The sequence below is a fragment of the Garra rufa genome, chromosome 7, assembly GCF_049309525.1.
Source record: "Garra rufa chromosome 7, GarRuf1.0, whole genome shotgun sequence".
In the NCBI taxonomy this organism is placed as follows: domain Eukaryota; kingdom Metazoa; phylum Chordata; class Actinopteri; order Cypriniformes; family Cyprinidae; genus Garra; species Garra rufa.
In genome coordinates this window covers 9,502,909-9,526,577 of record NC_133367.1, presented here as the reverse complement: position 1 = coordinate 9,526,577, position 23,669 = coordinate 9,502,909, and the positions used below count along the sequence as shown (strand labels likewise).

Sequence of the window (23,669 nt, the reverse complement as noted above, 5' to 3'; positions counted from 1 at the left end):
TTCTGATCTGAATCAAAAGATTGACAAACCCACACCAAAGACCCCATTTAAATCAAATGATCCGCGATCCGAAACTCCGATCTGAATCAACTGATTCACGAACCGTCATTTCAGATCAGGACTTCAGAGTAATTCAATTCGTGAAAATGAATTAATAGATTCACTATCCCGCTCTGAAGTTCTGAACTAAGTCAAATGATTCGCAACCCATAATTTCAGATCGGGACTTGAAGTGCGGATCATTCATCATTCAGTTCAAATGATTTGCGAACCCACTCTGAACAAAATTCCTGATTTGAATTTGATTGGATCATTTGCGATGTAATGGATGAACAGAGTTTCCAAAGGCTCTGTTTTAGCAATCACTATACTTGCTTTTTTAAATCATTAAAAAGCAATGAATGACTGGCTCTTTTTCTACTGAATGGTCAAAGTCATGCACTTGAATCAATCGGAGCGGTTCCATTTTAAATGACTCACTCAATTGATTCAGTTTGTCTGTTCCTCCTCTTCTCACGTCTTCAGTCATGTTTACACCACACTGTCAGTACTACTACTGGCTGAGCTCACTAGTTTTACGACATTAGCTGAAATAACCAAAAAAAGTATGTTTACAAAAATAAATATCCATATTTCCATTCCAAAGAACACAAATCTAGGAACATATTGAGGAGAGGTAAGCGGTTTACTGCTAACTAGTGAAACACTTCATTAATATGACCAGCTGCAGAACACATGTTAGATGTTCACATTGTGCATTATGATGGAGTTTGTAACTTAATTCACTATATTTGAAATAGTTTGAGCTGCAGTTCAGTTGCTGACACTTCAATAGGAAATCGGTTGAAAGCATTCCAGTTATCAGTATCGTAATAAATATTTGAGAAAAGATTGTACGTGATTGTATTAGTCTATATGTGACCCTGGAGCACAAAACCAGTCTTAAGTCGCTGGGGTATATTTGTAGCAATAGCCAAAAATACATTGCATGGGTCAAAATTATTGATTTTTCTTTTATGTCAAAAATCATTCGGAAATTAAGTAAAGATCATGTTCCATGAAGATTTTTTGCTAAATTCCTACTGTAAACCTATCAAAATGTAATTTTTGATTAGTTATATGCATTGTTAAGAACCTAATTTGGACAACTTTAAAGATGATTTTCTTTGCACCGTCAGATTCCAGATTTTCAAATAGATGTATCTCGGCCAAATATTGTCCAATCCTAACAAACCATACATCAATAGAAAGCTTATTTATTGAGCTTTCATGTGATGTATATATCTTTTTTTGTATATATCTTCTTTAAAATTTAACCTTATGACTGGTTTTGTGGTCCAGGGTCACATATAGAGTGACAGTCAATGTGAAAAAGAGCAACTCCACACATGTATTTCTTGAAAGCGCAGATTTCTATAACTTCTCAGGTTACATCACCGTTGATCTCATCTCATCTCTGATGGTGTCACCGTCACGTCCTCTCTTATCATCTATTATTCTCTGTGTTTAACCAGTGTTTTGACAGACACAAACCCTCAAACGTATCGTGAGCTGAACTCGGTTCTGAGAGAAACTCTAACGTTACAATATGTGACTGGAATCTAAAGCATTTCTCTTCATAACGTCCCGAGCGCCAGAGCAATCAAAACACACCTGCAGGGGTTTCTAATGCAGAGACCGAGGTCACAACCTCCACAAGAAGCTAAAAATGCGTTTCATCAAGCTCTTATGAGAACAACATGAATATTTGATCAGAATGCGAGCGAGGGATGTGTGCACCGAGGCTCCGCCCCTTTCTCACCTGTGTAGTCATGGAGACACTCGCAGGTGAAGCCGCCCTCGTGGCTGCGGCAGATGCCGTGAGCGCCGCAGGGTTTGGAGTAGCACAGGTCGATCTCCGTCTCGCAGTAGTCGCCCGTGAAGCCCAGCGGACATCGGCAGCGCAGCCCTGCGATCGGGTGTATGGGCCGGAACAGGATCGTGTCAGACGCCACGAACGGCGCCAAGCTGTCGAACTTCAGCACGGACACGCACTTCATGTAGTTCTCGCACGGCTCTCGCAGGCAGATGTTGTCGTCGAACGGGAGCACCTCCTGCGAGGAGATCTGCGCCAGAAGACTGCGGTTCAGGTACAGGCGCTCCTGCAGCTCCTCCGACCCGAAGAACTCCACCTCGCCTCCGCTGCTGCGGCCCAGACGCGCCGGACTGACCCCGCGACCCCGCGACCCCTCGCCCGGCACCGCCACAGACAGGCTGACGTTCAGGATGCCGGCGTTGACGTCCGTGTCGTCCTGGACGTTGAAGACCACCACGTCCTCGCGGGACGCCGAGAGCACGCGGGCCACGCCCTCCAGGAACTGAGCCAATAGCAGCGAGAGGAAGCGCTCCTGCGAGGTGTTGGCCAATCGCAGCGTGATGCTGTTGGAGAGCATCTCGTCCGTGATGACGGTGACCTGCAGCAGACACTGAGCCGACACCGAGTGAACGCCATCTGCGGGAAGACAGAAACAACTTGTTTTAATTCAGAAAAGTTCACTTGCAATTGATCGCTTCATTGAAAGACTCATCTCTTTAGCCAAGCATTCAAGTTGTAATTCAGTTACATCTGATCAAATGCACATTAATATTCTTCAGCTTGGGCAAAACACATCATTTTTGTTTGGTTGGAAGTTGGAACAGCAGCTACGCTAATTATTTCTCTATTTGTTTCTCTGTTTCTGCCACGGGATTTCCATCCCGTGGTAACTAGGATTTACACAAGATTCAGTCTGGATTCAGAAGAAGAGATGATGCCGACCCCTCAGAGGACCGCAGATGATGCCAGCCTTGAAACAACATACAGCACTACATAATTTTCTTACAAGTTTGATTACAGCACATAATCATTGCAATTAGTGTTCATCATCTGTTTGATTACACAGTTACTGATTTTAACATTTATATCATATGTACATCGACTTGACATACAGTATTCACCACTAAATACTAAAATTACTAAATATATTGTAGTAGCCTAAACTTTTGTACAGCGCTTTGCAACGATTCGTATTGTGAAAAGCGCTATACAAATAAACTTGAATTGAATTGAATTGAGATTGTTTACTTGAGTGAACGAGATCTTTTGCATGTTTCACTTAAATCATTTAATTTGAACGGTTCGCTGAAATTAATTGGGTCTTCTGCAGTGTTGTTTTCGTCAACGACGACGATGACGAAATCATTTCGTTGACGCCACTTTTTTCCATGACGACCTAATTATACATTTAACACTTTGGGAGGCATAGATTTTTTTGTTAAAATGTAATTTTTCTGTTGACAAAATTCCTGTTAAATTGGCTGGTTTTCACAGACAAGCCCTGCTAGCATGGAATTTGGTGTACACCCCGCAACTATTTTATATGGAATAACAAAGATATATTATTTAAAAACAAATCTTTATTCTATCATACTTGGTTCAATGAAGGTATTCTTTTAGTGGGACAGTTGTTTAATTCTCATGGATACTTGTTGTCATATTCTGAATTTCTTCAAGAATTTCAATTACCAATTAGACCGAGAGAATTTGCCATTGTTATTGACGCAATTCCAAAGAGTGTGACAGTACTTTTAAAAAACTATAATTTAGAAGGAATCAGCATGGTTAATCCTTGTGGAAACATTTTTATTGGAAATGTTGATGTGTTAAAACAACAGTGTAGTAATAAGATTATAAGGAATTCTCTTCGGTCTGTATCTTTACCTGCAGCAAGATTTTTCTGGTCTTCTTTATTTGGTAATATCTCTTGGGTTAAAGCATGGAATCTGTCAAATAAGTTTTGTATAAATAACAAAATTAAGGAAGTGTCTTGCAAAATACTTCATAGAATTTATCCTGCCAAGCATGTTTTGGAAAGATTTAAGCTTAATATTTCATATACCTGTGAATTTTGTGGTCAAGAAAAAGAAACAATTTTGCATCTTTTTTTTCATTGTATTTATTCAAGATTGTTTTGGAAAGATATGGAATTCTATATTAACAGAAAAATGGAATGTATGATAGAAATTTGTATATTTGATGTGCTTTTTTATACGGAAAATGAAAGATTGAATTGTAAAGAACAACATATTATACATTTGTTTATTTTATTAGGAAAATTCCATATACATAAGAAAAAGTGGGCTCAGTGTAAACCAAATTTTTCTCATTTTATTAACGACTTTAAATTGTATGTAAATCTCTTGGAACAAACAAAAAACAAAAAAGCACTGAAAACATGTAATGCTCTAAAATCATTGAAGTTTATGTAATGTTACTTCTTTCTCTTTTTTTTTTCTTTCTATTTTGTTTCTTCTTTTTCTCTGGCAGCTAATGTTAATTTGACATGAATATGTAATACCTCTTGTTCTTGTGGCATTGAACCAATTAAAAAAAAAAAAAAAAAAAAAACTTTTTTCCATGACGATAACGAGACACTGACGAGATAAAAATGGCTCATTGATGACTAAAACATGACGAGACGTGTGTGAGTTTTCGTTGACGAGACGAGAATAGACGAAAATGTTAGTGGGTGGTCCATCAGACGTTTAAAATGCATGACATTTCCGCTTATTGTGCATGCCAATCAAAACTTAAAAAGTATCTGACGCTATGGCAAGCCGTTTTAGCATTCCATCCTTGTTTGTCTTTTATGTTCTAAAACATTCCTTCATTATTGTAATTATTGGTGAAAATAGTCGATCCGGAAGCTCACATTGTGTTGAACTATAGATCTGCTATTTTCAGAACTTATAAGTGACACTACCCAACAGCAAAATACTTACTGACCTACATTAATTTGTTAAAAGACTACTTTACCCCCTTTTTTGACTAAAACTAGACTAAAACCTTTTTGACTTTTTGTCGACTAAAATTGGACTAAAACTATCACATATAGAAGTGACTAAAATTTGTCTAAAACTAAGAAGCATTTTAGCGCAAAAGACTAAGACTAAGAGAAACTTGTTCATGCCTTTATCAGCAGCAGGGTGGACTATTGTAATGGTCTCCTCACCGGCCTTCCCAAGAAGACCATTAGACAGCTGCAGCTCATACAGAACGCTGCTGCCAGGATTCTGACTAGAACCAAAAAATCAGAGCATATTACACCAGTCCTCAGGTCCTTACACTGGCTTCCAGTTATGTTTAGGATAGATTTTAAAGTACTTTTACTTGTTTATAAAGCACTCAATGGCCTAGGACCTACATACATTGCAGATATGCTCACTGAATATAAACCCAACAGACAACTCAGATCACTAGGATCGAGTCAGTTAGTAATATCAAGGGTTCACACAAAACAAGGGGAATCCGCTTTTAGCTATTATGCCGCCCGCAGTTGGAACCAGCTTCCAGAAGAGATCAGATGTGCTAATACATTAGACACATTTAAATGCAGACTCAAAACTCACCTGTTTAGTTGTGCATTTATTGAATGAGCACTGTGCTACGTCCGAACAGTTTGCATTATTTTATGTATAATAATTTTACTGTATTAATTAATTTGAAATCATTTTCTTTTTTTTAAATCATCTTAAATGTTCTTAATTTTGTTTTTATTGTTGTGATTATTATTTAAAATTATGCTATTGTGATTTTAATTCCTTTTTATGTACAGCACTTTGAATTACCATTGTGTATGAAATGTGCTATATAAATAAACTTGCCTTGCCTTGCCTTGCCTATGACTATTATCTAAGATGGTTGTCAAAAACAACACTGGTCTTCTGGATAGTTTACTTATGTGCATCAGTTCATTTAGATCAGTGTTTTTCAACCACTTATTCAATTTGACCTAATTGCTCTAAAACATTTTTTGAAAACTAATAAGTTGTCTGCGGATAATATGCCATTGTTGAGTGTCTAGTGACACTAGTGAGCTTCTCAACCCTGACTGCTATAAAAACTAAAAACAGAGAGAGACTGAGAGCTGTTGAGGAAGAGCTTTGTGTGTGTGTCTTTCTTCAATTCCTGCCAGGATATCAGCTCTGTGTTCATCCCAACAGGCCCAGGTTTCACACCGAGTACGTAGATTCCTATTCAAGACACTTTGATAAGAGTGACTGTATATTGTTAATTGCACTTTTTATTTGAAAGAAGAAATATGAAAGATCATAAAATACTTTGTGTTTTTATTTTTTATTATTGTTCAAGACACTTCAATAAGAATGGCTGTATATTGTTAATATAGGCTACAGTTTCATTTTTTTACAGTTGTGATTGTTGGTGTGCCTTGTGATTTTTTTTTTTCAATTAAAAATGTACCTTGGCTCAAAAAAGGTTGAAAAACACTGATTTAGATGGTTCGTTAAAATTAATTTGCTCACTTGGATGATTTACCAAAATAAATAGTTGAATCTTCCAAATTAACCGGTTCTATTAAGTGAACTTACAATTCACTTACAATTAATCGATTCATTGTGACTGTTCACTTAAATGAATCGGTTCAGTTGGATGGTGAATCAGTGAACCAGTTCTTTCGCATGGTTCACTTACATAAATCAATTAATTTGAATGGTTCACTTAAATGACTTGGTGTGAATCAGTTCATTTAGATGGTTCGCTTAAATAAATTGACTCATTTGGATGATTTGTGAACTTACAATTCACTTACAATTAATCGATTCATTGTGAGTGTTCACTTAAATAAATCGGTTTAGTTGGATGGTTCATTTAAGTGAATCAGTTCTTTCACGTTTCACTTAAATAATTAAATTTAAATGGCTCACTTAAATATATTGGTTCGTTGGGATTGTTCACTTATGTGAATCAGTTCATTAAGATGGTTCAGTTAAATGAATTGGCTCATTAGGATGATTTACAAAGTGAATTGGTCAATTGCATGGTTCACTTTAATGAACTTACAATTCACTTACAATTAATCAATTCATTGGGAATGTTCACTTAAATCGGTTTAGTTGGATGGTTCATTTAAGTGAATCAGTTCTTTCACGTTTCACTTAAATCATTTAATTTAAATGGCTCACTTAAATATATTGGTTCGTTGGGATTGTTCACTTATGTGAATCAGTTCATTAAGATGGTTCAGTTAAATGAATTGGCTCATTAGGATGATTTACAAAGTGAATTGGTCAATTGCATGGTTCACTTTAATAAGTTTAATTGATTGAATCGTCAGAAAGAATGGATTCTATTAAATGAACTTACAATTCACTTACAATTAATCAAATCATTGGGAATGTTCATTTAAGTGAATCATGTTTTTTCTTCAATAAATCATTTAATTAATTTGAATGGTTCACTTAAATTGGTTCTTTCGGATTGTTTACTTATGTGAATCAGTTCATGTAGATGGTTCACTTGAATTGGCTCATTTGGATGATTTACCAAAATGAATTGTTGAATCTTCCAAATGAATGGGTTCATTATGATTGTTCACTTAAATAAATCTGTTCATTTGGATGATCCATTTTAAATAAAACCATCCGGACCAAATAAATTGGTTCATAAACAATTGTTTGATTCAGTCATCGGTTTGTTAGTAGTTAGAATTGTTCAGTCCTTTAACTCTACTAAATGATGAATATAAAGTAGTTTGTATGAACACAGTTTCGCAGTAATTTCCCATCACAGGTCTGGCTCTAACGAGCGGCGTTTCTCTTCAGCACAATCTAACAGTGATCGCTAATTGACCGAACACTCATCCAATCCACCAGGATGCAAATAAACGGCATTAATCTGCCGCTCTGAGCTGCCTGCCAATAAACATCTGATCCGGGTCCAGGACAGCAGTCCAAACACAGAGAAAGGAATGCTGGGAACCGTGCAGCGCGAGCACGGAGCCGCTTACAACACAAACAGCACAGAATACACTGAATCAAATCGAACGCACACACAGCGAAACAACTCTACACTAACAAACACAAACAAACACGTCCATTAGACACAAATTAGGCTGATTAATGCAAGTATAGAGATGAACCATTACTCATCACAAGAACCCACGCTAACTAGTGCAAGACATAACTAGAAGGTCATAAAATACACAAATTAATGTGGACCCAAAGAATATGACAATATTTCAGTTTATTGTAGTACGTCTGGAGACTCTTGACGTGCTCGTCATGCTAATAACATCCTGTCAGAATCAACAATCCCATCAGTGCTGAACAATCACGTTCACATCAGCAGACACACGCCTCAAATCAAGCGCTGGATTGAAACAAAGCAACAGTCCATTGCTGAAAACACTGAGCTTGAACCAACAGATCAAGATAATAAATGAGCTTCATTTTTAGCGCACGCACAGCTGCACAATAACGTAGTTTCACTGAGACGTGCATGTTTTACAGCCAATACAAAAAGCCTGAGAAATGAGGCCAACGGAGCCGACTTGAGTTTACAATATTAACCTACCCAGATAGCACACGTACATCTGCAAGATGTCTAACATCCTAAAGACATCTAACAAACGTCTATTTGACATCTGATAGGAAACGTCTAATAGACGTATTGCAGTTGAGCAAACTACGTCTTGCCGATGTCTTGCAGATATAAATGCAGACATCAAATGGACATCTTGGCGACGTCTATTTGACATCTGATAGGAAACGTCCAATAGACGTATTACAGATGAGCAAACTATGTCTTGCAGATGTAAATGCAGACATCAAATGGACAAATGGACATCTCGGTGACGTCTATTTGACATCTAATAGGGAATGTCCAGTAGAAGTATTGCAGATGAGCAAACTATGTCTTGCAGGTGTCTTCAGATTTATGTGTATTTGACATCTGCATTAACATCTGCAAGACTATTGACATCGCATAGGAAACGTCCAATAGATGTATTGCAAATGAGCAAACTACGTATTGCAGATGTCTTGCAGATGTAAATGCAGACATCAAATGGACATCTCTTTAAATGGACAAATGGACATCTCAGAGATGCCTATTTGACATCTGATAGGAAACGTCAAACAGATGTATTGCAAATAAGCAAACTACGTCTTGCAGATGGTCAAACAGACAGACGTCAAACAGACAGACATCAATGAAGACATCAAATACACGTACATCTCGGAGATGTTTATTTGACATCTTGCAGGAAACATCCAATAGACGTATTGCAAATAAGCAAACTACGTCTTGCAGATGTAAATGCAGACGTCAAATGGACAACTCGGAGACATCTATTTGACATCTGATAGGAAATGTCCAATAGACGTATTGCAGATGAGCATACTACGTCTTGCAGATGTCTTGCAGATGTCTTGCAGATGTAAATGCAGACGTCAAATGGACAAATGGACATCTCATCAAATGGACATCTCAGAGACATCTATTTGACATCAGATGAGCAAACTACATCTTGCATATGTAAATGCAGAAGTCAAATGGACAACTGGACATCTCGGAGATGTTTATTTGACATCTGATAGGAAACGTCCAATAGATGTATTGCAGATGAGCAAACTACGTCTTGCAGATGTAAATGCATACGTCAAATGGACAACTGGACAAATGGACATCTCTGAGATGTCTATTTGACATCTGACAGGAAATGTCCAAAAGACATATTGCAGATGAGCAAACTATTGCATCTTGCAGATGTAGATGCAGATGTCAAATAGATGTCTCTGAAATGTGTGTGTGCTATCAGGGTACATACAAACACGCAAGACATGAACGCAGTGACGAGTTCATCATGACATCAGTCTGAACCCGTCTGTGTTTCACTCTCACATTCTTCCCTCATTTTTCAAACTCAATAGAAATGTGAGACACGCAATCTCCCCAAGCGGCAGGTGAAACCTGAGGACACGAGAGGAGAAACCGGCACTGGACGCTCCCACAATGCACTGCAGCAGCTGAAGACTGTAATCAAGCTGTCAAGTGGGCAATCACTGCCAGTGTGTGTGTGTGTTGCTCTGATTGCAGGATGTGACCAGCACACACACAGATATCAGATATATATTCACCATCATCTCATGGAAAAACTCTACGAATTCCTCCTGATCCGCGGATCTGCAGCGTGTGAGTGTTCAAAGAGAATGGCGGATGAGTGGAGGCCGATCTGTGACCTACATATGAGGATGAGTCTGCCGCTCTTCATCATCAGCTCTGTCACTTACACTGGTTTTTCTTTCTGCTCATATTTTGTCTGCAGTTTTTAATTTAGAACGTCTTTGAGTATTTCTAACAATGTCAATGTAGGATATTTACAATAAAAAAAATACATGACAGATAGGTTGCTAAGGTGTTCAGAATGGTTGCTAGGATGTTGCAGAATACTGATAGAGTGAAAGAACAACAGATAGATAGATAGATAGATCGATAGATGTAATGTTATGCTACTCATGTTATCAGACATATTTTCACTCTATTAGCATCTATAATTAACTCTAAAATCTAAAAGCACTAATCACACTCATCTTGTTGCTATGGTAACAATATTCTAGGTCTCAAGTCACCACCGACCAATCAGAGGCTCTCATACACACTCACTGCCATTAAACCACCTGCATATTCATCAGTGTGTGTGTGTGTGTGTGTGTGTGTGTGTGTGTGTGTGTGTGTGTGAAAGAGAGAGTGAGAGAAATTGCATGTGTGCATAAGTTTGTGTGTGTCTGATAGTAAGTTTGTGTGTGAATGAGTGTGAGTATGAGCAATAATAAGTTTGTGTATGTATGTGCATGCGTGCAGTAGTGAGTTGAGCGTCTGAGTGTAAGCATGTGACTGAGTTTGTGTGCGTGTGTGTGCACAACAGTGAGTTTGTGTTGAGTGTCTGAGTGTGTGAGTGATAGTGAGTTTTTGTGAATTTGTGTGTTTCTGTGCATGAGCGATAGTATGTTTGTGTGTGCATATGCACAATAGTGAGTTTGTGTGTGTGTGTGTGTGTGTGTGTGTGTGTGTGTGTGTGTGTGTGTGTGTGTGTGTGTGAGCAAGCATGAACAATAGTAAGTTGTGTGAGTACGAGTGAGTGTATGTGTGTTGTGAGTGAGTGTATAGTGATGTTGTGTGTTAAGTGTGAGAGTGATAGTGAGTGTGTGTGTGCATATGCACAACAGTGAGTTTGTGTTGAGTGTGATAGTGAGTTTGTGTGTGTGCATGCATGTGTGATTGTGTGTGCATGAGTGATAGTGAGTCTGTGCGTACATATGCACAATAGTGAGTTTGTGTGTGAGCGAGTTTGTGATAATGTTAGCATGTATTCAGCGTGATGGTGAGTTTGTGTGTGTTGTGTGCAATAGTGAGTTTGTGTGTTGAGTGTGAGTGTGTGAGTGATAGTGAGTTTGTGAGAATGTGTGCATGTGTGTGCATTAGTGATAGTGAGTTTGTGAGAGTGTGTATGTGCATGAGTGATGTGTACGTGTTGTGTGCAATAGTGATTGTGTTTTGAGTGTAAATGTGTGATAGTGAGTTTGTGTGTGACTGTGTGAGATAGTGAGTTTGTGTGTGACTGTGTGAGCGAGTGTGTCTGCGTGTGCAATAGTGAGTTTGTGTGTGCGTGTGTGTGCGTGCAAGTGATAGTGAATTTGTGTGTGTGTGTGTGTGTGTGTGTGTGTGTGTGTGTGCGCACAATAGTGATTGTGTTTTGAGTGTAAATGTGTGATAGTGAGTTTGTGTGTGACTGTGTGAGTGTGTGTGTGATAGTGAGTTTGTGTGTGACTGTGTGAGTGTGTGTGTGATAGTGAGTTTGTGTGTGACTGTGTGTGATAGTGAGTTTGTGTGTGAGCGAGTGTGTCTGCGTGTGCAATAGTGAGTTTGTGTGTGAGCGAATGTGTGCAATAGTGAGTTTGTGTGTGCGTGTGTGTGCGTGCAAGTGATAGTGAATTTGTGTGTGTGTGTGTGTGTGTGTGTGTGTGTGTGTGTGTGTGTGTGTGTGTGTGTGTGTGTGTGTGTGTGTGTGTGTGTGTGTGTGTCTGTGTGTGTGTACAATAGTGAGTTTGTGTGTGAATAAATGAGTGCATGTGATAGAGCACTTGTATAGCTATGTTTGTGAGGGCCGGTTTAAGTTTTAGACCATCGGAGAGTGAGAACAGTTTTGTGAAGTGAGGACATTTTGGTCGGTCCTCACTTTTTGAGACCCCTTTAAAGGCCTGTTTGAGGGTCAAGACTTTTTAAGGTTTTAGGGATCAGGTTATAATTGGGTGAAGGTTAGGTTTAGGGTAAGGGTTTGGGTGAGGCACTTAGTTCTGATTGGTAGGTTTAGGGGAGGGAGCTAGAGATGGCATTGTGTCAATGTATGTCCTCACAAAGATAGCTATACAGAATTCTGAGTTAATCTGCGTGTATGTGTAATAGTGAGTGTGTGTGTGTGTGTGTGTGTGTGTGTGTGTGTGTGTGTGTGTGTGTGTGTGTGTGTGTGTGTGTGAGTTGTCATGGGAACTAAACGAGAGTTTCCTCCACCTGAGCTCAGAGTGGAACAGAGCGCGCTCAGCGGGGGGCGGGGCTAATCCTGCCTCATCAGCCAATCACACGGCACAAATCCATTCCACTCACAGCAGCAGCGGCGTCAGGACAGATGTGTTCATCAGGACTGAATCAATCAATATCAGGACAGTCTCAGTCTCTGCTAACAAACACCTTCAGCAAATCAAGAGCCCAGAGACGCTCACAACCATCCAGAAAAATCACGAGACACCACACACACACACACGCCTCCTACGCAACACATTTCCCTGCTGTTACACACGGACTGAAGCAGCACATGAGCATCCAACATGAGAGTCTGCTGATGAAGATCCAGCATCATGAGTGTGTTTGCTGTTGATCAGAGAACTGCAGTCTGACTGTCTCTGTTTAAACAGGAAACAAGGAAACTCAAACACACACACACACACTTGCTCAAACTCACACACACAGGACGTTTCCTGGGTCATTTGTATTTATTTGTGGCCTCACACACACACATACATTCTTCACATTACTCTTCATTATGGAGGCCGTCCAGGAGGCCTGAGAGTCTCAGAGCATTAGCATGTTAAAAGGCCCGCGGGTCGTCTCACACACACACACACACACACACACTGGCACTGTGACCCGCCCCACCCAGCAGGCATTTCTCAGGCTCTGTTGAGGTCGTCATGGCGACTCAGCGCTTAACAAAAGCATTTCTCAGCGGCATTATTCACACGCAAGAGAAAAGACACTGAAAGACATGGAGGAGGGGCGAGAGACACACACACAGAGGAGAGAGAGAGTGAAGGTGAACACGAGGAGGTGAAGCTCTGACTGATGACCTCAGAAACACACTCAACACACGGACCAGAGACTGAAACCAGCCGGACCACCACAAAAACCACAGCGGAACACACTAGACGTGCAAACCACAGCAACCGCGATACGATAAACCACAGCAGTCATCAATTAATAGCCACATAAGGCTATTGATTAGACTAAAGTTACACTCAAACCCAGAACAACACCTACAACAACAAACTATAGCTATAATCATAACTGGAAAAAATATGCAAAATAACCACAACAATAACAATAATGACAACGAAAATAATTATAATGATAACAATACATACAATTACAACTACAGCGATAATTAAATTAACTATAACGATAACTATAATGATAATTAAAATTATAATGATAACAATACCTATAATGATAACTAGAGCGATAACTATAAGATTACCTATAATGATAACTATAACAATAAACATAACTATAGTCCACACTATGATGATAACTATACTAACAATACAGATAACTATACTAATAACTATAATGATACTTATACTAATAGCTATAACGATTAGTTTACTTAACTATAACAATAACTATACTAATAACTATAATGACAAGTACACTAATAACTATGATACTTATACTAATAGCTATAACGATTAGTATACTTAACTATAACAATAACTATACTAATAACTATAACGATAAGTATACTAATAACTATAACAGCAACTATTCTAACTTTAACGATTAGTAAACTTACAACTATAACAATAACCATACTAAGAACAATAATGATAACTATACTAATATCTATAATGAGTAGTATACTTACAACTATAGCTATAACAATACTTATAATTATAACAATAAGTATACTAAACTATAACGATTAGTATACTTACAACTATAACGCTAAGTATACTAACTGTAACGATTAGTATACTTACAACTATAACGCTAAGTATACTAATAACTGTAACGATTAGTATACTTACAACTATAACGATAACTATACTGATAACTATAATGATTAGTATACTTACAACTATAACGATAACTATACTGATAACTATAATGATTAGTATACTTACAACTATAACGATAACTATACTAATAATTATAACAATTAGTATACTAATAACTATAACGATAACTATACTAATAATTATAACGATTAGTATACTAATAACTATAAAAAATAACTATTCTAATCACTTTAACAATTAGTACACTTACAACTATAACGATAACTATACTAATAATTATAACGATTAGTATACTAATAACTATAAAAAATAACTATTCTAATCACTTTAACAATTAGTACACTTACAACTATAACGATAACTATACTAATAATTATAACGATTAGTATACTAATAACTATAAAAAATAACTATTCTAATCACTTTAACAATTAGTACACTTACAACTATAACGATAACTATACTAATAATTATAACGATTAGTATACTAATAACTATAAAAAATAACTATTCTAATCACTTTAACAATTAGTACACTTACAACTATAACGATAACTATACTAATAATTATAACGATTAGTATACTAATAACTATAAAAAATAACTATTCTAATCACTTTAACAATTAGTACACTTACAACTATAACGATAACTATACTAATAATTATAACGATAAGTACACTAATAACGATAACTATTCTAATAACCATAAAGATAAGTATACTAAATACCTATAACAATAAGTTTACTTATAACTATTAAGATATATATAACTATTGAATTTTAATAACAACTCTCTCACTTTAGGAGAATAGTGAAATTCACACCACAACTACAACAAAAACAGCACAGATTAAGGATATCTGGGCGTTTTTTTTTTTTTTTTTTTTCAGCTGATGAACAATAAGAACACTGACAGCCAATCAGAATCCATCCTGCTTTAATAAACTTAAGCATTTAAAGTGATAGACAAAAAAAAAAAAAAAAAACTCAGCACCTTATAATTTGCAGATCATTATCATCTGCTGGTGTGGACACTAATATAGTTATTCTCATAACTTGACTTCAACGTCATGAAGCAACTTCTAGGGAGGACTTGAAGACAACAATCTGTTTTACAGTCAGATTATGTTGGCAAACTAAACTTCTTCTAAAGTCTCTAAAAACTAACAGCAACGTCTACGAGAACTTCAAAACGAGTGAGTTCCTATCATAAGCATAGTGTTTCAAAGAGAAAGCAGACGGCTTCAGTTACACAAACACACCTGAGCGAACACCAGAACCAGAACCAACCACTGGAACATCTGAAGCCGCCTCCGATATCTGAGAACCTTCAGGAGGAACCGACAGCCTTCAGAGATCTTCTGGGAACTGAGGAGGCCTTAAAGAACTGATTTATGATCTATTCTTTCTGGTGTCTCGGCTCAGTGTTCAGAGCCACTAGACATACAGAGCCGTGGAAAAGTGTTGCCTTTTCAATACTTTGAAGAAAGTTTGGGAAAGCTGTTTGAATTCATACTGACTTTGAACAGTAAACTGAGAAACCAGAGCATTGAAAAACACTGAATATCTGAAAGCATCTATATGTGTGAACTGAGCAGAGATCAGCGTGACGCTCACGAACACAAATCCCATCTCAGCGTTTCATCACCGAAGGCTTTACTGCTATTTACTGTGAGGATTTACAGCGGCAGCGAAAAGACAAATCAGCATTTCATAATCTGTCAAACAGATGCTGGAAACATGATCATCTGAACCACAAACACACACCGAATCTTATCCACACAATACAAAACTGTGCATCAACACTGCGAACATTCACAGAAACTTCAATGTTCAATTTTTTTTCCTTCAAGTGAGTCATTTCCTAACTAAAATTATTTTCGGTCAAAGTTAAATTAACATATACACAGTGTCTGAAATCACTTATAATAGACCCCCGACCAGATTAATCAGAACAATCAAAGCGATTCCCATCAGGAGAACGACAGACGACGAGACTTTAAAGTTCATCAGTCTGAAACAAAGATATTTATCATCAAACAGGAAACTACATCCCCGCTGAGCCAATCTGACACACTCGTACACACACACACACACACACACACACACACACACACACACACCTCTAGTGCGACACACTCCTCCTCAGCAGTATTTTTATCTCTCTCTCTCAGCAGGTGCGATGCGAGCGCCGAGCGCTGCTCTCTGATTGGCTGAGACGTGGCAGCAGCTGTTACACACGTATGAATCGATCCGTACGCGCACACACATGCTCATGTGTCACTAGGGGCTCTTCCTCTTTCATTAAAGACACTCTCTGGACTCAATGCTAGAAAAACAAAGTCATGGCACTGGGCTAACGGAGGCTAACCGCTAACCAGCGCTGTAGAGATGATCCACGCTGGCCATCTGACCTTTGACCCTCACAGACACAAAGAGCAGGCTGAACTGCATATAAAGCAGGGCTCAACAATAAGGATGTCCCGATGCTCTGGGAAACTGAGGGACACCGGATCTACTGCATCACTTTTTGATGTTTTTATAGCCTACAAACTTACACCTGTAATATTAACCCTGGACCACAAAACCAGTCATAATGGTCAATTTGTTGGGATAGGACAATTTTTGGCTGAGATAAATCTGAGAAAAATCGCCTTTAAAGTTGTCCTAATGAAGTTCTTAGCAATGCATATTACTAATCAAACATTACATACATTTTTATATATTTACGGTATATATTTATACAAAACATCTTCATGGAACATGATCTTGACTTAATATCCTAAAATGCCGTTTTTTTTTAAAGGCATCGAGTTTGTTTCTCCACTTCAGCAGCATTTACATACACCAAAACTTAGAGGTTTATTCCCATCTATATTCTGAAGGTTTTTACTGAAGGATTTGTTCATATCTCATCCACACCATTTTTTTACAACATTTTATACCTAAAATCATGGTGAAAATGCTGTTTTTTTAAAGGCATCGAGTTTGTTTCTTTACTTCAGCAGCACTTACATACACCAAAACTTAGAGGTTTATTCCTCTCTACATTCTAAAGGTTTTTACTGAAGGGTTTGTTCATATATCATTCACACTGTTTTTTACAACATTTTATACCTAAAATCATGGTGAAAATGCTGTTTTTTTTAAAGGCATCGAGTTTGTTTCTTTACTTCAGCAGCACTTACATACACCAAAACTTAGAGGTTTATTCCTCTCTACATTCTAAAGGTTTTTACTGAAGGGTTTGTTCATATATCATTTACACTTTTTTTTTTCTACAACATTTTATACCTAAAATCATGGTGAAAATGCTGTTTTTTAAAGGCATCGAGTTTGTTTCTCCACTTCAGCAGCATTTACATACACCAAAACTTAACAGGTTTATTCCTCTCTACATTCTAAAGGTTTTTACTGAAGGGTTTGTTCATATATCATTCACAGTGTTTTTTTTTTTTTTTTTTTTTTTACAACATTTTATACCTAAAAAAAGTGAAAATGCAGTTTTTTGGATATTTGGGGATAAAAGACAAATCAGTCATTTTCACTCATGGCTATTGCTACAAATATACCCATGCTCCTTAAAACTGTTTTTGTGGTCCAGGGTCACATATAAAGAGTATAACTAGATCTGAACATTTCTGTGAGCACCACTGAAACTACAAAACAGGCTATTCCTGCAGTTTCATCATATGTTAATTGGCCTGTAATGCATGTTTTCTGTCCGAACGAACTGAAAGGGTATAAACGCAGCCAAGCGTGTTCCCCCAGCGGCCATCCGTCAGGCCATAGTCACGCAATCACGTGAAGACCGACCACTATGCATTCATGAGCACTACACTGGATCTGCTTCAATGTCAAATAACCTGAAGGAAATAAAGATAGATCTGCTAAAGCAACATCCATATCCCTCAGTGCATTTATTAATGCCAAGCCACTGCACATAGGAGCAAAGGTCATGTATTATACATCACCGCCGACCTACAAATGCACAGATGTCACGCAAGCGCTCAGACCTACAGAAATGCCAAACAAGCAGATTTGAGGTTCTTACCTGAGACGGAGATCTTCATGGACGCCTCCAGCGGTCTGTTGTTGTCCAGGGCTCGGCTGAGTCGGATCTCTCCGGTGCTCTGGTTCAGGAGCACCAAATTCAACTCGTTTCCAGCTTCGAAGCTGTAGTGGAGCTGATCAGACACATCCGGGTCGTGAGCCGGGATCCGGCCGATCACACCCGAAGGGAAGCTGTTGGTCTTATCAGTTACGTAGTTGTTAAATATAATCTGGAAGTTCTTTAGAACAGGGACATTGTCGTTCTTATCAATGAGTTTGATGTGGACCGTGGCTCTGCTGACCAGAGGCGCAGACGTGGCCTGGACCACGATGACGTACTCCGAACGCGTCTCGTAATCGAGGTCGGTCAAAGCGGTGAGCTCGCCAGAGAAGATATCCAGTTGGAAGATCTCAGGGATGTTGCCTTCGACGATCTGGTACATGATTTGGGCGTTGCTGCCTTCATCAGGATCTGACGCAGATATGTGGGCCACCACGAGCCCGATGGGACTGTTCTCCTCCACGAAGATATCAAACTCATCCTTCTCGAACACAGGCGGGTTGTCGTTTACATCTAAAACGGTCACCTGAATTTCAACGGGTGTCTTGAGCGCCGGAACGCCTTTATCCACCGCGAAGGCTTGGAGGTTATAAACGGGGGTGTTTTCACGGTCAAGGCGTCGCAGGGATCGTACTATGCCTGATGTGGACTCGATGATAAAGTCGCCGTCTCCGTCTTCTCCGCCTTGGAACGTGTAGAAGACACGTCCGTTGAGACCCGAGTCTCGATCAGTCGCGGAGACTTGCAGAACACTGGTGAAAGTAGGAATGTCCTCCATGACTGATCCCATGTAGCGGTCCCGGAGGAACACAGGCGAGTTGTCGTTCACATCATTCACCAGGATCTCCAAGTATGTGGTGTCGGATTTCTGCGGGATGCCGTTGTCCCGAGCCGTGATGGCCAGTGTGTAGGATACTTGGTCTTCGTAGTCCAGCTCCATTTGCGTGGTCACCGCGCCAGTATCTGCGTCAATGTTAAACTGCGGGATGCTGTCGTCCATGAAGTACGTAATTCGAGCATTCTCGCCCGTGTCCTCATCCGTCGCACTGATCATCACTACGGTCGTGCCAACAGGCCGGTCCTCGTTGATGTTCACCGTATAATGAGAGCTTTGGAAAACTGGCCTGTGTGTATTGGCATCTGTGACGTTGACGTAAACCTTCGCCGTGTCGAAGCGCATGCCGTCGGACGCCGTGACGGTCAAGACGTACTGTCTTTCCAGCTTGTAGTCCAGCGGTAAAGCGAGTGTTATCAAGCCTCCACCGCTCTGGCTGGTGATAGAAAAGCGGTTTCGTGTATTCCCACTTGAGATCTGATAGGTCACCACGCTGTTGATATCCTGATCGATGGCGGACACGGTCACGACGCTTGTTCCTACGGTCGCATCTTCGTTTAGCCGCATGTAGTAGGCCTTTTGCGTAAACTCAGGGTTGTTATCGTTGACGTCTAGAATGGTCATGCTGATGCTAGCGGACGACGACATGGCCGGCGTTCCGTGATCTCGCGCTTCGACTCCGAAGCTATAGAAGTCTACGCTTTCTCTGTCGAGTTCTGACGCTACGACGATCCAACCAGTGCTGTTGTTGATAGCAAACGGGAAGTTGGACGTCGTCTCTGTGAGACGATATTCCAATCGTGAGTTATCTCCAGCATCGGCGTCTACGGCCTGAATGTGGATGACGGAATATCCAACTGGAACGTTCTCCAGCACTGTCGCCTGGAATGGCGTGCTGACGAATATCGGAGCGTTGTCGTTGACGTCAAGCACTTGCACTGTGACCAGGCCGCTGATGTTGGAGAGCGGCGGGCGTCCGCCATCTTGTGCACGAATGCGAAGCGTGTACTCTTTATTCATCTCGTAATCCAGCTGGCTCACCAGATCTAATTTACCCGTTTGGGCGTCGATGTAAAATTGGCCACGGGTGTTACCGCTCATTATACTAAAATGCACAACGGCGTTGTTTCCACGGTCCTCATCTGTCGCAGTCACTTGAAGGATTTCAGTGTTTGGTGTCAGGTCTTCCGGAACCTGAACGATGTAGCGTTTCTCGCTAAACTGCGGCGCGTTGTCGTTATCGTCTTCCACGACGATGTGGACGGTCGCCGTCGCACTGCGAGGACCAGGATCGCGTCCTTGGTCGTGGGCTTCAACGAGAAGGACGTAGGACTCAACCGTTTCGCGGTCAACTAGTCCACGTGTGCGTATAACACCAGAGCGGGAATCGATCTCAAACACATCGTTAGTCCCATTGTTGTTCATCAAATGATAAAGGATATTTCCGTTAACGGGGGCGTCGCCATCCGTGGCACGTACGGTTAGTACCTCGTAGCCGATCTCCAAATTCTCACGTACGCTTTCTTTATAGTCCTGCTGTTCAAAAACAGGGTCGTGATCATTCGTATCGCTGATTGTTACAGTAAGAGTGGCCATGGCCGTCCGCCGTGGCGTTCCGTGATCGACCGCCGTGACCCTGAACACATGCGTGTCCTTAGTTTCTCTATCTAGTATCTCCACAGTGGAAACGACTCCGCTCGATGGGTCGACGGTGAAGAGATTGTTGGATCGACTATCAAACAACGCCTCTAGAAAATATTCCAGCCTGCCGGCTTCACCCTCATCCGGGTCAAATGCTTTTAAAACAACAACAAAAGTCCCGGCTGGTTGATTCTCGGGAACAGACACCTGATACATGGGAGGTTGAAACTGAGGGTTATTGTTTACGTTTCTCCTGCTCCTGCTTAGCAAGCCTGAATTTGAACGCGCGGCCCGCAGCAGTATTTTCCTCAGGTGTGCTTGTGTGAACGCGCCGTGGCCCAGGCGCCAATGCGCATGCGTGAAATCGGCTTTTTCGCGTCCCACACAGCGCAGTTGGAACTCCAGCAGCGAGTCGCGAGTGAAACACAGCGGAGCTGAAGTAAACAGCAGTCCATTTGAGATATAAAGCGCTGAAGTGCCGGTCACGTTACAGCGCGTCGGGTTGCCGGGTAACACATCAAACACCCGGAAAACAACAGTGTCCGCTTCGCGGCATTCTGAAGTGTCTGTTAAACTTATAATCTCCACATCCAGCTTTTCCTCCTGCTTGCGTTCCCTCGCGCACTTCTTCCCGTGAACGTGCACATCATACCGGCTAGTCACAAGGTGTCTGAAACGCGACGCGTTATCCTCACAGTCCACAATCGCGTACACGCTGAACGGGTTCAAAAGAACCGAGTCGCAGTTTAAAGCGTCCGAAAGAGTCATTACGCCCGCATCCGGGCGCAGGAAACTCTCGGCGAAGCGCGGCAGGATGAGCTGGTCCAGCGCGCAAGCGGCGCTTCTCTCCAGATCGGCGATCTCGGTGCCCGGTCCCGCATCCTCACTCACATGCACAACGAAACAATCCACGAGCCACGGGAGTTTGAACCACCCGAAAACAAAGAGCAACAAACCCCGCTTCATCGCTCCTCGGTGCTGCTCCTCCACGGCGAACGATTTAAATCCAGTTTTTCCCCTCAAAGTTGGCGTGTGGAGTCTCCATGCTGATCCACGCACACTCACTCTCTCACTCTCTCTCACACACCTCCGGTGAACACGGCTCGAGTCCGGGGAGGGGGATCATTAACATAAACCTGATTCACAGCGCCGGGAGAGAAAGGGAGAGGGAGAGGGGGAGGTGGGGGTGTCCTGCGGACGCAGTGGGGGCAGATCTTAAAAGGGCAACTGCAACTGCCCCAAAACCCCCGGCCAGTGCTAAACATTCAGATAAAACATCAAGCCATTTCACTGAGAGAAGAACTGCATTGAAAGCGCGTTGAAGTAACACTTTTAGTTCCTAGAACGTTATCCTAGAGAGAACGTTCTTATTTTGTTCCCAAAACACAACTATGCAGGATGGAGAATGTTGTTTTTGCTAGATTTCTCATTATGAATGGAATTGCAAACACAAAGCGCTTCCAAGTTGCAGAGACGCTACTAGAGAGAGTGCTTGTTTAAATTCAATAAACAATTGCCACGTGTTTTTTGGAACCCAAAATATTATTCACACCACTAAATCTCCAAATAATAATAATAACAACAATAAACTGACCTTTGTTGATGATTTTCATAGTTTGGTTGAGTTCTGCTTCTCGTTTCTCAAGACGTCCGTTTTAAAACCCAACAAGAACAACAAAACAATTAAAGCATCTGTAAAAGAGGTCATTTGTGCTTAAAGTCAGAGTGTTTTGTATATTCTGTGTTATTGGCAGAACTCCTGAGCGGTTTAAATGCTTATTCAAACTCGTTTAAAGTGTTTGGTGTTGTTTTGGCGCCCTCTGCTGTCCTGAGCGCGTCAGCGCGTCATTTCTTCCGTTTACCTCACAGAAAGCTGGGGTTTTAAACTTTTTCTATAATAATGAGCGTTTTTGTGTGGTACACAATAATATTTAAATTCGAATGCGTTTATATTTACACTCCTTTGTAAAATATGTCTTTGTTCAGTGTTTAAATGAACATCTGCACCTGTTTTCGTGAAGTGCGCTTGTATGAGATCATCGCTAGAGGGAGCTGTTCAGCCTGAACAAAAAATTAAACACGTCGTTTCCCAGTAAATGATCTACTGAGTTAATGTTAGTGTAGTGGAATTTAGATATGTCCAGCCACTACTAAAATGTCCCTAGCAATAACTTTGATTAAGCAATTATGTAACCACCGCTGATGTCATTTCGGCCGCGTCTGAAATAGGTGAGAAGTTAAAGAAATACGCTAGAAAACGGCACACTTTCACAAAATACATGTGTGGAGTAAAAACATGTATCCAAAGTGTTTTAAACATACGAGCACAGTTTCGCTGAATGATAAAGTTTACCCTCTTTAACCTAATTTTGTTCCGTTTTTTTTTTGTCTCTAATTTGCTCTTTTTTTACATGGACTATAACTCTATATAGACTAATACAATCACATACCACAATCATTTCTCAAATAATTATTAACATATATATTTTATAACTGTAAGATTGACTTCAGTGGTAGGCTATGAGTTGATTGAATGCTTTCGAATGATTTCCCATTGAACTTTATTACAGTGGTCAGACTATTTCAAATATAGTGAATACAAACTGAACTCCACTATAATGCACAATGTTTCCATCTAACATTTTGAGCAGCAGCTCGTCATTAAAATTAAATAAAAATAAATTCAGAACGGGTTCGCGATCACTTCACAAAATAAATGATTCGATTATCTTGTCAGTTAACATCCTCCACATTTAATTTATCTTCCTAACATATTGGAGAGAAAAGTATGATGTAAAAGTTTGATGAAAACTCATATTTTCTGCATAATGATGCATTTCAAAGTTAACGACCAAACGAGTGTTTATAAAAGTTCACATTGCTGTTGAAGATTAAATATAACACAGA

General features: G+C 40.0%; 1 protein-coding gene across 1 annotated transcript in view; it reads right to left on the bottom strand.

Moving 5' to 3' along the window:
* Positions 1 to 21,728, bottom strand: part of celsr2 (cadherin, EGF LAG seven-pass G-type receptor 2) — a 71,913-nt gene extending 50,185 nt beyond the window's left edge. The window contains exons 1-2 of the mRNA XM_073844329.1: positions 18,227 to 21,728; positions 1,802 to 2,491 (exon numbers count right to left, since the gene is read on the bottom strand). Of these exons, the coding sequence (XP_073700430.1) occupies positions 1,802 to 2,491; positions 18,227 to 21,728 (4,192 nt within the window). The remainder of the gene's footprint in view (positions 1 to 1,801; positions 2,492 to 18,226) is intronic.
* Positions 21,729 to 23,669: the final 1,941 nt, after the last annotated feature.